The sequence below is a fragment of the Alligator mississippiensis genome, chromosome 2 (genome assembly GCF_030867095.1).
Source record: "Alligator mississippiensis isolate rAllMis1 chromosome 2, rAllMis1, whole genome shotgun sequence".
NCBI classification, from domain to species: Eukaryota; Metazoa; Chordata; order Crocodylia; family Alligatoridae; genus Alligator; species Alligator mississippiensis.
Genome location: NC_081825.1, coordinates 296,996,123 through 297,010,075, shown reverse-complemented (window position 1 = coordinate 297,010,075; position 13,953 = coordinate 296,996,123). Strand labels below are relative to the sequence as shown.

General features: G+C 59.0%; 1 protein-coding gene across 1 annotated transcript; it reads left to right on the top strand.

The window, feature by feature from the left end:
• Positions 1-233: 233 nt before the first annotated feature.
• Positions 234-3,953, top strand: SIX1 (SIX homeobox 1). The gene is made up of 2 exons (XM_059723375.1): positions 234-2,702; positions 3,016-3,953. Exons 1-2 carry the CDS (start codon positions 2,143-2,145, stop codon positions 3,287-3,289), a joined length of 834 nt encoding a protein of 277 aa, XP_059579358.1. The 5' UTR covers positions 234-2,142; the 3' UTR covers positions 3,290-3,953.
• The last annotated feature ends 10,000 nt before the right edge of the window (positions 3,954-13,953 follow it).

The window sequence follows — 13,953 nt, the reverse complement described above, 5'->3', positions numbered from 1 at the left end:
CCCCCGGGGTGGGGAGGAGATCCGGGGCAGAGCCGCGGGCTCGGCTCCTCCCGGCGCTGCGCCCCCAGCCCCGCACCCTCCGGGCTCGGTTTCAGCGCGGCTCGCCGGGTAATGAGCTCCATCTTCGCGGCACCACGAGCTGTTTATTGAGTGTCTCCCGGCATCAGCATCACTGGCGCTTTCCTCCGAGCGGCGGGACCTGGAGGCTTTCCCCTCCGTCGGAGAAATGCTTCTTCGCTGAGACGGCTCCGGCGCCCAGCACCCTGCCCACCCTCTGCTCCCGCACCTGCCCAGCCCCTGCCCCCTCATCCTGACCACCCCTTCTACCCCCGGCACCCTGCCCATCCCCTGCCTCCACATCCTGTCCTACCTTCCGTGCCCCCCTGCCCAACCTCCTGCCCCCGCACCCTGCCCAGCCCTCCCTGCCCCCTGCCCCCCTGCCCCCTCACCCTGCCCCCCGCCTGCTCCCAAATCTTTCCCATCCCTCCCTGCCCACCCCCCGCCTCCGCATCCTGCCCTACCCTCCGTGCCCCCTGCCCACCCCTCCCTGTCCCCGCACCCCTCCCACCCCTGCTCCCGCATGCTGCCCACCCCTCTGCACCCGCACTCATCCTGGAGCCGGCAGGCACCGCAGCCCTGCTCCCGGCCCTGCTCCGGGTACCACTGGGGGGGGGGGGGAGGGCGGGGGAAGGGTCCTGAGACCTGCCCAGCCTGCAGCTCCCGCACCCCCTGCCCCGCCGCGGCCCCGGACAGACGGGGTCCCCCGAGCCGCAGGAGCCTGCTGTCACCGGCTTTGTTTTCACAGGTGTGGGGGGGGGCGGGGGGCAGCTCCCCAGCTCCACGGGGGCTGGCAGCCCGGCCCTGCTGCGCTGCGTGCGGGGAGGGCAGCACAGATCCTCCTTGTCGCGGGAGAGGAGAGGAGAGGAGAGGAGAGGAGAGGAGAGGAGAGGCCGGGGGAGCCGGGCGCCTCCCCGGTGCCTCGCTCGGGCTGGGGGCGGGGGGCAGGGCAGGCTGCCGAGATCCGGTCTCACGTTGCAGATCCTCGCGGCAGATAGCGAAACGCGATCTCTTTTGCAGAGCAGCAAGTGGATGGGAAAGCAGCGGCCTCCTGCCGCGCGGCTCGGTTGCTAATGGCCCGGGGCTCGGGTTTCTTGCTCCCCGGGCTCGGGTTACCGCCGCCGCGCAGCCGGAGCACAGGGGCTCTGTCCCGGGAGCCGCCGCCGCTGTCTGGGCTCCGGCCGGGCGCTGCTGTCATCTCCCGGGGGCGCCGCCGTCTGCTCCGCTCCCCCCGGGCTGCGCTCCGAGGCTGCGCCGGGCTGCGGGTCTCGCCACGGGTCCCCGCGCCCCTGAGCCCTGCGTGTCCGCGCCGTCGGGGCGCGGCAGTGGAAACAAAAGGAGCAGCGGGCTGTGAGGCCCGGGGCCCGGGGGGGCTGGGACGGGTGCGGGAGCCTCCCGCGGCCCGCCGCGCTGCTCCTGCCCCCGGACCGCCGGGCTCTTGGCCGGCTCTCGGCAAGGAGCGAGGGCGGCCGGGGCTGGGGGCTGCACCCCGGGGCTGCGGGCTACATCCCGGGGCTGGGGGGCTGAGGACATCACCCCGGGAACCGCACCCCGGGGCTAAGGACCGTCCCCCGGGGCTCGGGGCAGCACCCCGCGCCGCCGCCTGGTAAATAAGGAGCTGCCCCGAGCAGACGTCTGGCTGGCACCGGAGCGGGGGGCTTGCCCCTAGACCCCACGTGGCTCTGAGCTCGGCCAAGGCGGTTTAGGAGCCTCCCGGAGGCGCTGGGCTGGCGGATCCGTGCCTCTCCCCTTCCTCCCCCTCCGCCCCCCACGCGCGCCCCCCTCCGCGCAGGGGCCGGGGGCAGGACGGGTGCCCCCGGGGGGAGGCGGCTGCGGAGGGGCCGGCGGGGAAGCAGCCGCCGGGGCCGGGATCATTGATTCGCGCAGAGATGAGCCCGCCGCTTCCCCGAGGTGACACTTGAGCCGGGGCTCGGGTTTCAGGGCCCTGACGTTGCTCCCCCGCCTGCCTCTTCCCCGCCCGGCGCGGGCGCGGCCGCTCACTCCGCCCCGGGCAGCGGCAGCGGCAGCGGCAGCGGCAGCAGCAGCCGGGCGGGCGGGCGGGCCGGGGGCGCGGGGCCCGCAGCCATGTCCATGCTGCCGTCCTTCGGCTTCACGCAGGAGCAAGTGGCGTGCGTGTGCGAGGTGCTGCAGCAGGGCGGCAACCTGGAGCGGCTGGGCCGGTTCCTGTGGTCGCTGCCCGCCTGCGACCACCTGCACAAGAACGAGAGCGTGCTCAAGGCCAAGGCCGTGGTGGCCTTCCACCGCGGCAACTTCCGCGAGCTCTACAAGATCCTGGAGAGCCACCAGTTCTCGGCGCACAACCACGCCAAGCTGCAGCAGCTCTGGCTCAAGGCGCACTACGTGGAGGCCGAGAAGCTGCGCGGGCGGCCGCTGGGCGCCGTGGGCAAGTACCGCGTGCGGAGGAAGTTCCCGCTGCCCCGCACCATCTGGGACGGCGAGGAGACGAGCTACTGCTTCAAGGAGAAGTCGCGGGGCGTGCTGCGGGAGTGGTACGCGCACAACCCCTACCCGTCCCCGCGCGAGAAGCGGGAGCTGGCCGAGGCCACCGGCCTCACCACCACGCAGGTCAGCAACTGGTTCAAGAACCGGCGCCAGCGGGACCGGGCGGCCGAGGCCAAGGAGAGGTACCGCCGGGCCGGGGGGAGCGGGGCGCCCGGGCGGGGGGTCCGCGGGGCTCGCCCGGCTCTGCCCCGCGCTGCGCGGCGCGGTGTTGTCTTGCGTTGCGCTGTGTTATGCTGCCTTGTGTTGTGTCGTGTCGCGGTGCGAGTGGGCGGGCGGGCGGGGAGGCAGGGGCAGACACACGTTCACTCCCGGCCTTTGTTCCCCAGCCGGGGCAGCGGGGCTGTGCGGGGCCGGGGGGCGGGAGGGCGGGAGGGGAGGCCCTTCTCAGCCGCCCCCCACCGCCAGGGCCGCCGCTGATCCCGCTCTGTCCCGCAGGGAGAACACGGAGAACAGCAGCGCGGCGCCCAACAAGCCGGCCCAGCTGTCGCCCCTGGACGGCGGGAAGCCGCTGCTGTCCAGCTCCGAGGAGGACTTCTCGCCCCCGCAGAGCCCGGACCAGAACTCAGTGCTGCTCCTGCCCGGCGGCCTGGCCCACGCGCGCGGCTCCGGCTACGGCCTCTCGCAGGCCGGCCACAGCCTGCCGGGCCACCCGCTGCAGGACTCGCTGCTGGGCCCGCTCACCTCCAGCCTGGTGGACCTGGGCTCGTAGGCGCGGCGCGGCCCGGCCGCTCAGACACTCGGCCCCGCGGGCCCCCGCCGCCGCCGCCCCGCGCCCCGCCGGAGCCGGAGCCGGCCCGGGGGCCCCTCGCCAGCGCTGGGAGCCACGAGGATCCCCGGAGAGCGGAGGGAGCCTGCGGGCGGGCGCGGGCGCGGGCCGGGCCGGGCCCCCGCGACCAGCCGGCGGCGCCGGGGAGACACGCGGCCCTAGAGACCCCCGAGGGGCTCGGTCCGCGCCGGCCGGGAGCAGCCCGGCAACCAGCACAGCCCCCGACCCCGACCCCGCCGGCCCGGCGCTGCGGCCGGCTCGCTGCCAGGGGACCACGGGGGCCGGCCCTCGCCCGGCCCCGGCCCCGGCCCCGGCCCCGGCCCCCTCCTTGCGCACGTCCCGGCTCCTGCCCTTGCCCCGCTCCTGCCCCTTCCTTGCCCAGCCCCAGCCCGGCCCCCGCAGGGGCTAAGACCCGGGCCCGCCGCCCCGCCGCGGCCTGGCGCAGCCCCTAGGCCGGACGTGCCCGGTCCCCGCGTGTGGCCGCGGCCGAGGGGCTGCCCGAGGACCCCCCTACCCCCCCCCCACTCCCTACCCCGTAGCTTGTGCTTTCAGGTGTCTTTTCTACTGTACCGACGCGAGTCTAAATTAAATCTCCCTCGTCCCCGAAGCCGCCGACTCTGGTTTTCTTATGAGCCCCTGCTGCCCGGGCTTTGGGGGCCGCAGCCGCGCTTCCCACCTCCTCCCCGGGCTGTGCCGGGGCTCCGGGCCCAGGGCGCTGCGGGGAACCCGGGCTCGGTGCGGGGCCCGATCCCGGCCGCACTGCGCTGGAGCCGGGTCAGGGTCTGCACGGAGGAGCCTCCCCCGCACGAAGCGCCTGTCAGAGCATCCCCCGGCGCCGGGGCCTGCTGCTCCCGGGAAACGCTGATTTCTGCCGGGGACGGGGATTTATTTTTACTGGAGGCCAGGCGGATGCTCGGGGACATGTGAGGACCGGCCCCGCAACGGGAACGGCGAGAGGGGGGAGGAAGAGAAGGAAGCCCGAGCGCCGGGGCCGCCGCAGCCAGCGGGAAGGGAGAGAAGGGGGTTGAAAATAGCGCGCAGTGGGCCGTAGGCACTGGGGCTGCGGCCCTGGGAAGGAGGCAGCAGCTCAGGCAGGGGGGGCTGCCCGCGCCTGGGGGCGAGGTGGCCCCCACATCCCTCCTGCCTTGGCTGGGGGCTGAGCCGCAGCCTGGTTTCCCTGCCAGCTCAGTCCCGCGGGATCTGCGCGGCCCGGGCCTGGGGGCCTGCGCCAGGTGGCGGCTGGAGCCGGATCCAGGTGGCCTTCCCCTGCGGGTGCGGTGGAGGCGGGATCCGCGGGCGCCTGGAGGGGACCGAAGCGCGGGGGGCAGCAGCAGAGGGGTCTCTAGTACCGGGGTCAAGGCAGCCCTGAGAGGCCAGTGCCAGAACCGGAGGGTAGCAAACACCCAGTGCGCGGAGAGGGCGCATGAAAATACCGCGCAAGGCTGAGAGCAGCCACCGGGAGCCTCGGGGCAAAGCCGGATCGCCCCCGAGGCAGCGGGCTCCACAGTGTAGCCCGGGGTGCCCGTAGGGTGGAGAAGACCGGCTGGGCAGAGAGGGCGTTTGAAAATAGCGCGCAACCGCAGCCTTCGGCTCAAAGCTGGAGGAGTAGGGGCCAGCCAAGCCTTGCTCTGACTCGTCCCGCAACCCGTTCCCCCACCAGGCGGCTGCACCGAGGTGCGGGGCAGTGCGGGCACACCAAGAGCCGGTGCCGCCGGGGCTGGGGCGAGGGGCGACCCGGGGCGGAGTAGACGGGCATGAAACGCGTTTGCCGGGAAGCGGAGCAAGCTTTACCCTGGGGGGCCGGGAGTTTGGACGCAGAGCGGGTGCAGCACGGCCCAAGGCACGGGGCACGGGACACGGGGCACAGGGCACAGTCCCTCCCGTCTAGGAGCTGCACAGAGTCATAAATTCGTTTCCCACCGTCTGCTCCGCTGGTGCAGGGCACGGGCCAGGCATAGCGCGGGGCCGCGTCCCGGGGCAGCAGTGCGGGGCACAAATGTAAAGAACCATGAATGTGGCTGCTGGAGATGCCGTGTTACACACCAGGGCATACGGCACGGGGGGCACTCGCTGTTTTACCGCGCTGTGCGATGGCTGCGCTATCCCGCTAGAATGACAGCGGTACAACACGGTAGCTTCGCTTCCACCAATATAAGTCTTACTCCGGTAGAGCTGAATAGCATCACTATTCATCTACTGCGATATTAACAGTAGGGTGCATTCATACCCCGGGTCTACATCTAATCATCATCATCTATACATGGTGCCTACGTGTGTATGTACAATTTATACTTAGTACAGATGCACTACATCCGTAGTCTCCATCCCTATATATAAGTAACACATAGTTACATACATACATACATACATACATATATATAATTATATATAGTTATACAGAGTTATATGTATATAGTTAGACATAATGATATGTATATAGTTATATATCGTAATGCGCAGTTACATATATGTAACTAATTATTACTTATGCATAGGGATGGAGACTATGTTTGTATTCATTCACCCAGGTGTGTGTATGTGTGTGTGTGTGTGTGTATACATTTGGGTGGGTCGATACAAACATACACATTCTATACATCCAAAATATATACATTATACACACACACAGATACATGGGTGGATGGATATAAACATAGTCGCCATCCCTGTATATAAGTAATGTAAAGTAATACATAGCTACACTATATATAAGTAATACATGTAGGCTTGTGTCTACACATGCACACATATATCGTTTGTGCAATCTAATACAATACAACCTGGCACGATACGACACAGTAAAATTATAACATAACATAACATAACATAACATAACATAACATAATGTATTTATTGTATTGTATTATACGATTCGCTTAGATTCGATTTGATGAAATACGACGTGATGCGATGCGGTGCGGAGTGATACAATACAATACAACACAAAGCGATCCAATATAATATAATATAATATAATATAATATAATATAATATAATATAATCCGATCCAATGCGACCCGATGCGGTGTGATACGATCCAATAAATGTATTATATTATATTATATTATATTATATTATATTATATTATATTATATTATATTATATGACATGACATGACACACGTGCGGGCGGGCGGGCGGCGCGGGGCGGACACTCCCGCAGCCCCGCACCCGGGCGGCTCCGGCCGGGCCGGTCCAGCCGCGCTGCAGGGCGCCCCCGCCGCGCAAGGGCCGGGGCCGGGGCCGGGGCTCCTGGCGGCTCCAGCCCGTGCCCGGCTCGGGGCGCTCGGCCGTCGCCTCCTGGCCCCGCGGCTGCTCTTCCCGCCGGGCCCGCGGCAGCAGCGCTGGTTCGCGAGGCGCGTGGCTGGCCCCCGCGGCAGGCTGGCGGGAGCAGGGAGGCGGCTGCCGGAGGCTCCGGGGCGCGGGGCAGCTCAGCCCGCTGTCTGCTGGGGCGACGATGGGTCCGTGCGCCCTGGAGATGCGGCGCGCAGGCGAGCCCCCCTGCTGCGGCCAGGGCTGCTGTCAGATGAACCAAGCCAGCCCTCGCCCAGGCCTGGGGCAATCAGCCCGGGGGTCTCTAACCAGAGAAACACACAGAGCCGTGCTGGCCTGGTGCAGAAAGGGGAAAATCGCCTCCTAGGCAGGCAGCCCCCTGCCCTCAGAGAGGAACCCCCTTATTTCAAGCCTGTAGGACAAGGCAGCTCTTACCAGACTGTGCTTGGAAAAGACAGCTGTTGAAGGCCCGCAGTGTCCTATTATTACTAGTGAGGGCTCACCTGGGGAACACCCCACCCTAGAGAGGGTAAAGGGGGCCTGGCCTGTTCCCCTCGAATCTACTTCCAAATAAGCTTGAGCTTAATCTGCAGGTTTGCAGCTCCTAATAAACATCGTTAAAAAGAACTTAGAAGACAACTGACTGCCCCTGGGGACCAAAAACATCCTGGACATGGGCTCTAGGGAAGGATGAAAGATGGGGGCTAATCCCTTGATTCATTCTGTAGTGGTCAGGGAGACAGGCAGGGGGATGGAAGGGTGCATGTTATAGGGCCGCTGGTTGAAATAAAATTTTTGGTTTTATAAAAAACATTCTGTCGTTATTTTCTACCTGCCTCGAACAAAAGCGCAGGTGTAGCTCGGGGACAGGCAAGCCAAGGTGCAGAGAGCCAGGACGAGCAAAGCCTCTCCTCTTTCCACCAGCCTTCACCTGGATGTACTCTGCCGTCTCCCGCTGGGCTCTGTCCACAGCCTGCAGGCCCAGCAAGGACTTCACAGGTAACTCACCTTTGGGAGTGAGCTGGAAGGCACTTCACCTGTAGCGCTTTCTCACCTTGCTCTTAGTTTTTCCGCTGGTAAAAAAGGGTTAATTTGACTTTTTCCCCCACCCCTGCCCCCCACCCCTGAAAGATTTCACACTGTGTGCAGGTCAGCCAAAAAGGAGAGGAAATGGAGAACAGCAAAATGATTAATTCTACCTGCTTTTCCCATGAGTGATCACCTGCTTTCGGGGTCATGAATAGCAGGTAGCGCTCTCAGTCTCCAGCTCTGAGAGGCTCATTTGTTTGGTGACAGCTGAGTGACAAGACCTGAAATCCGAGCTCCCAACTTTGCCTGATGTGTGGATAAAACCCTGGATGTTCCCTCAAACATTTCAGGAAATGAAAGTTGTAATGCGATCCCTTTTGCGCCCACATCTCCCCCAGCAAACACAAAAGCTCAAAGGAACCTTCTCAGATTAAATTCGGCCTGGAGATGATGGAAGGAAAATGGAGAGCAGGCTGAGAAAGCTGGAGCTGGCAGGCTTTTCTTCAGCACTTATTGGAAATGTCTATCCAGGCAGGGATTTACAAGGGTCACCCCTATCACAAGCGTCTCTTCCTCCTGCAGAAAATCAGGCCTGGTTTTCTGGATGAAAATGGCAGCTCCTTTTTCCTTCACATCTCCTGGCAAAGATCGTGGTAGCTGTCTTAGCAGGAAACTCAGGCTAGGGAAACAAATCAAAAAGGAAAAACAACCCAGCACCTGCATTTCATCCACTGGTTCCTGTTTATCAAACGTCACGGCCTTGTTCGAATTTCAGACCCCTGCACTGTGCTTTAATCACACCTCGCACTTTGCCACCATTAGCTAATAAATCCTCCGACCAGCCCTGCGTAGAAGGCACGAATCGATAGCTCACTCAGCAGATGGAGTCAACTCCTCCGGTTTCAGCATCAGCTACCAGACGTTCTCAAATTCATACACAGGCCCCTAGTTCAAAAGATGTTTTCAGCTGCTGAATACAGACTGCATTTGGGACCTGCCAGCGCTTGGAAAATCAGGCCTTTCCGATTTAGGGGCATGGGTGTGGATTTAGTTTTAAGCACTCAGGTTTGAAAATACTAGCCTTAGTGTCCAGCTCCAAATCCCAAGAGGAACAAACAGCAGAGCCGGGATTAGAAGCCAGGGCTCCCAACTACCCCTGTGTGTAGTGCAGGACAAATCCCCAGGGAACCGCTGCACTTCAGCACCAATTAAGGTCTGATCCTCTACTCCTGCCTTACTCCGGCTTTATACCAGTGTAGCTCACTGAATGAATCCAGACTTAGTGCTGGGAGCCCGCTCCTCGGTGCTCTTACCTTAAGGTGCATTGACAGCTTTGCATCTACAAGTCCATCGTGCTGTGGGAACACAGCATCAGAATCACCCCGGAGATGTCCGGGTTGGTTTATTGCTTCCCCAAATTCTGCCATCTGGCACATCGAACTGATCTTCACACCTGTGTACTGTGAGCAGCCCTCAAGGATGGCCATAAGCATACACTAGACATAGTGAAGGCCGCATGCTGCCAGCCAGACAAAGCAACAAATCTCCAGGGCCAGATTCTGGCCCCTTAGTTAGACTGTGACCAGTGGGATTGAGAGTAAAGCTATAAAAGAAGCTTGCTGTGGCCTCAAAACGTGCAGAGTAACTGAACTGCTACCATCTTTCCCAGGTGGATATGAATACAGTGTTAGGCATAGCCAACTTTTGATGGAATAACATACATTTTAGTCTCTGGAGAGAGAGGACTGCCAAGCTACATGCAGTCTGTCAGTTTATCAACCTTTTCCCCTAACAACACATATTTTTGGCTTGGATTTAATGGGGAAATGAGGTTGAAACCCATCTGTGCCTCCTGCCAACTCTTGTTTTTTCTTGCTGTTAAACTTGTCATGATGCAACGTCCCAGTGATCATCCCGAAGTGTCAGAAACTTTCCACTTTCACTCCAGTATCTATCACCCTTCCCCATCCCCACCGATTTTAAATTGAGGCTGAAGTTTCCCTAAAGCATATAATCCCAATACTAATTATAAGGTTAAAGATACAGATTTAGTTCAATTACAACTTCCTGCTTTCACTTGGTCAGAACTTCCTGAAAAATTCCCCTCTGGGACAGAGCCCCTTGTAAATGGCATTGTTAGTTTTTTCCCTAAAATACGTCTACTTAGTGCACGAGGTGCATTTACAACATTTATATAACCCAAACCAGAACTTTTCCTATTTGATTTCAGACCTGTCATAACTTGGGTGGAAAATGAATAGGAAATCTGCTCAACTCATTTTCAACTGATAGGGGACAAATACATTTTTTTCAGTTTAAAAATAAAAAGCTAGATCTTTTTTCAATGTATGGTTACTATGGTCACTGCCTGTGGTGTTTTTTTTTAATTGAAAATACTCTGTAATGGAGGGCAGTGGCATGGCTCCCATTTTACAGATGGTGAAACTGAGGCACAGGGTGCTAAAGTGACTTGGCTGAAGTCAAAGGCAGACCTAGGAACAGAAGTCAGCTCTTCTAAATTCCTATTCTACTGCCTTATCGCGTTGCCTCGCTTTATCATTTAAATATCAGTATGTCATACAGGATCTCCGAGAATAAACATTAAAACAAACTAAAGAAAACAAAGTCCAAGCTGGGCTTGTGGCTAATGCTCCCTGAAGTAACGGTCTCTTTACTGAGTATGAGCAAAAACATTTCTCGCGGGCTCCTTAGAAGTGACTACAACTGAAACCATGCATGGAGATGATCAGCGTGCCTCCTCCAAGACGTAAAGGGTCTCCACCTTCCCTGTGCCTCTCAGGTAGTCAGATGAGAGATGCCGTTGTGACGGGTGTCACTGCAGAACCCTAAGGTATCAAGAGGGTCGTGAGATCTGATGTGAGGCTAGACAAAACCAGCAGCTGACGCCCGCTGATCTGACCGTGGACCATACGGGCGTGAGGAGAGCCCGACCCACAGCATCCTTCTGCTCTCCAGAGCTTTTCACAAGGACACACCGCTGCCCTGTCCTATATTCCTATAATCCATGGGCTGCCTTCCACAAAGCCCACTGTCCTCAGGCTGGGCAGCACCGAGTAGGTCGGACCCCTGCCTCACCCTGGGGTGAGGCACCCTTGTGAAGGCAGCGGATGGACCACTAATACAGGTTGGGCAGGCCTGCTCAGGTGCTGCTGGCGAGGAGCTCTTCTCTGCTGCTGAAGTGAACGTTGCTAGGCAGAAAACCGCCAGGAGCCTGACAAAAGCCGGGGGCGTGCACATGTGCTTAGATAACAGGGCCAGCACGGCTTATATAACAAGGCCAGTGCCAGGGTGAAGCCGAGGCGTCTGACCAGAGCAGACCTAACCAGTGTGCCCTCGCCAGGCCTCTCAGTAGGCGTGCCAAACTTGTAGGCTGTGTACCCTGTGGCACTGAGCAATACACCACCATGGCTGGGTGTGCTCTGTAAAGCTGTCCTACTAGATTTGCTAATAAATTCATTTTGACCCAGGCTCCTCACCTGGGGAAAGTGGATCCGTAACAGTGCAGGGTGGCCCCCTTGGGTTGGCATGGGAAGAAAAGGGTTTACTCACTCAGTGGGGAGCAATATCACACAGCAGACAGGCCTTGGGTTTCTCCTCCTGAGCAGCAGCCAGCACCTCAGGCAGTGCAGTGGTCCTGGGATCATGATACACTAAAACAGTGGTGCTCAGCCTTTTTGCCCCGTGGTCCGTATGGGCAGTGCCTGTCCCTCCATGGGCTGGATCCTGCTGTGGCCCCAGTCTGGTGCACGGGGTAGGCACAGCGGGGCCCAATCCACCTGCCAGGGGGAGGGCAGGGGCAACCTGGCCATGATCCAGCTGCAGAGGGAAAGGGGGCATGGCCCAGACCAGAGGGGGGAAGGGGACATGGCCTGGCCCTAACCCGGCCCTGCAGGGAGAAGAAGGGGTGGACCAACCTGGATCTGGCTGTGAGGGGCTCGGGAATTTGGCAGCAGGGAATGGGTGGCCCTATTAATTGCCACTGCTCCCTTGCTGCCACATTTCCTGACTGATGGGGAGCCCCATGGGCTGGATGCCATTGCTCTGCAAGCCGCATTTCGCCCACAGGCCAGAGGCTGAGTATCCCTGCACTGGAATGGCTGAAATGCTCCCAAAGGCTCCAGGTGTCTCTAATCTCTTGGAGCGGGTCAAAAAGCTGACAGGTGGGCAGTCACCCCAAAGTGGGCATCTGCTTTCCTACAGCCAGTCCAGTCCCTTTGTGTGACGGAAATGCAGAACAATACATACCTTTCCATGGTGATGGGGAGGCTCAAGATAGAAAGGAAAATTGGTGGGAGGCCCTCAAGGGCCGGGCCCAGAGCCGTGACTCCTGCTGGTGCGCCCGTCCTCAGGTGCGTGCTGTCCTGCAGCAGGGACCAGCTTGAGCGAGTGGTGGCCCGTCGCTGTGACTGCCTGACTCTGATGCTGGCCTTGGGAGAGGGAGAGCAATCACTTGCATGTTGGAGTGGGTGCCTCGGAGAGGTCTGGGTCGGGGTCAAATTCCAGCTCAGTCAATCAAGCAGATGCCCCAGAGCTTCCCCAAATGGTTGCCCACCTGACTGGTTCATTCCAGGTAACCAATATGAAACTGTCCTCTTGGGTTCATTGAGACTCCTCCTATATCCCTGCTTGCACGGAGAAAACAGGCCAAGGGTCAGGCCCCATCGTCCGGGCTCTCAGTGCTGTGGCCTGGGATTGACACCTCTGCTGAAGCCCCCTTGACTGTGCTGCCTGGTTTCCGCTCTACTTCAGGAGAGCAAATCTCAAGATCTGTGTCTGGTCCGAGTGGGAAGCACTGAGCTCCATTTTCCATTGGGAATGAACCGAAATGAACAGGGCTCAGCAGCTTCACTGCCCCAACTTTCAGCAAAAGTTGTGGCTCGTGGTCATTGGGACTGAGGTTGTCATTTCAGCTGCTGAGTGACTTGAGGCTGAAAAACACAGCATTGCCCCCTCCCCCATATACGGCCATTACCCAAGCCTCTGTCTTACAGGGACTTCCACGTGCAGAATAAAAAACCAAAAATCAAATGGGGAAACTGAGACATGTTTCCTTTTTGTGACAATAATACAGCCATTTCCCATATTCTCCAGAGGGCTCATCTGATCCCTATCCAGAAGTACCTACACGGGAATGGAAATGTGATAACTGGGGGCTCTTCATCCTATCAGATGGAAACACTGTAAGATCTGATGAGATGCTAGACAAAATCAGACTGGATAGAAAGTGCACATTTTGAACATTTTTCCAGTAGTTAAATACCCTCGGTTTGCTAAGCCTCAGGGATGATTTCCTATCGCTAGATATTGTTAATCAAGACTGGATGGTTTCCTGAAGGTTGTGCTCTGGTTCACACAGGGATTCATTCCAGAGAGTCCTATTAAACAAGACATCAGACTTGACAACTGCAATATCCCTTTTGGCTTGATTGCTGTTGTGTGATTCAAGAGAGTGGTAAGAATTGACTTGATCAAGGTTTATAGCTACCTTCAAGGGGAAGAGATGTCTAGCTGCAGAAGGCACTTTAACAGAAAAAGGCCCAGCAGAGCCCAGCAGCTGGAAGCTGAATGTTCAAACCAGACACAAGGTGATCAAAGAGTGGGACAATATGCCAGAGGGCTTGATGGCCTCTCCATTACTTCAGGTCAAGAATGGGTGTCTTGCTAAAAGATCTGCTACTGTTCATACAGAGGTTGTGAGCTGAATACAGACATTACCAAGCAAAGCTCTATTGCAACACAAGGCAACACAACACTTGGCCCTAAAACTCAGTCTCTGAGTGTAAAATACCTAGCATGGGGCATGTCTGCAGCTCCCACTTCTGTCAGGAGTACGGTGCAGCTCACAAGATTTGGCCCATAGTCAAAGGGACATCCCATTTGTGCCACTGAGGACTGTGACTCACAGCCAGCAAACAAATTAAGCACATGCCCAGTTTAGAGGACATGCTTACGCCCTATCCAAATCAAGGGGATTTAGAAACATCCTGAGAGATAAACAGGTGCTTACAGACTGAAGTGGGGCTTTTGCTGGGTAGCAAGTGTAGGACTTGGCTCTTACACTCTCATCTGAGGCCAGTTGCAGTCCCTTGGAGTGTGGGGACACTTCCTCAAGTGCTATCTAAGTTGTAGTGTGTGCAACTTGGATTCATGCACACAGTAATGAACCGGAGGAGATCTGTCAGTTCTGCCATTGCCATTCAGTTAGTGCATTTTAAAAGGGCGGTTGGGGGGGGCGTTTATACAGTGGCAAGGAGGCACAGGAAACACACCCAGGTGCAAGACAAG

Coding starts and splice junctions, on each gene's coding strand:
- SIX1 (XM_059723375.1), top strand. CDS start 2,143: ATGTCCATGCTGCCGTCCTTCGGCTTCACGCAGGAGCAAGTGGCGTGC. Junction 2,703..3,015: donor GCGGCCGAGGCCAAGGAGAG/GTACCGCCGGGC, acceptor TCTGTCCCGCAG/GGAGAACACGGAGAACAGCA.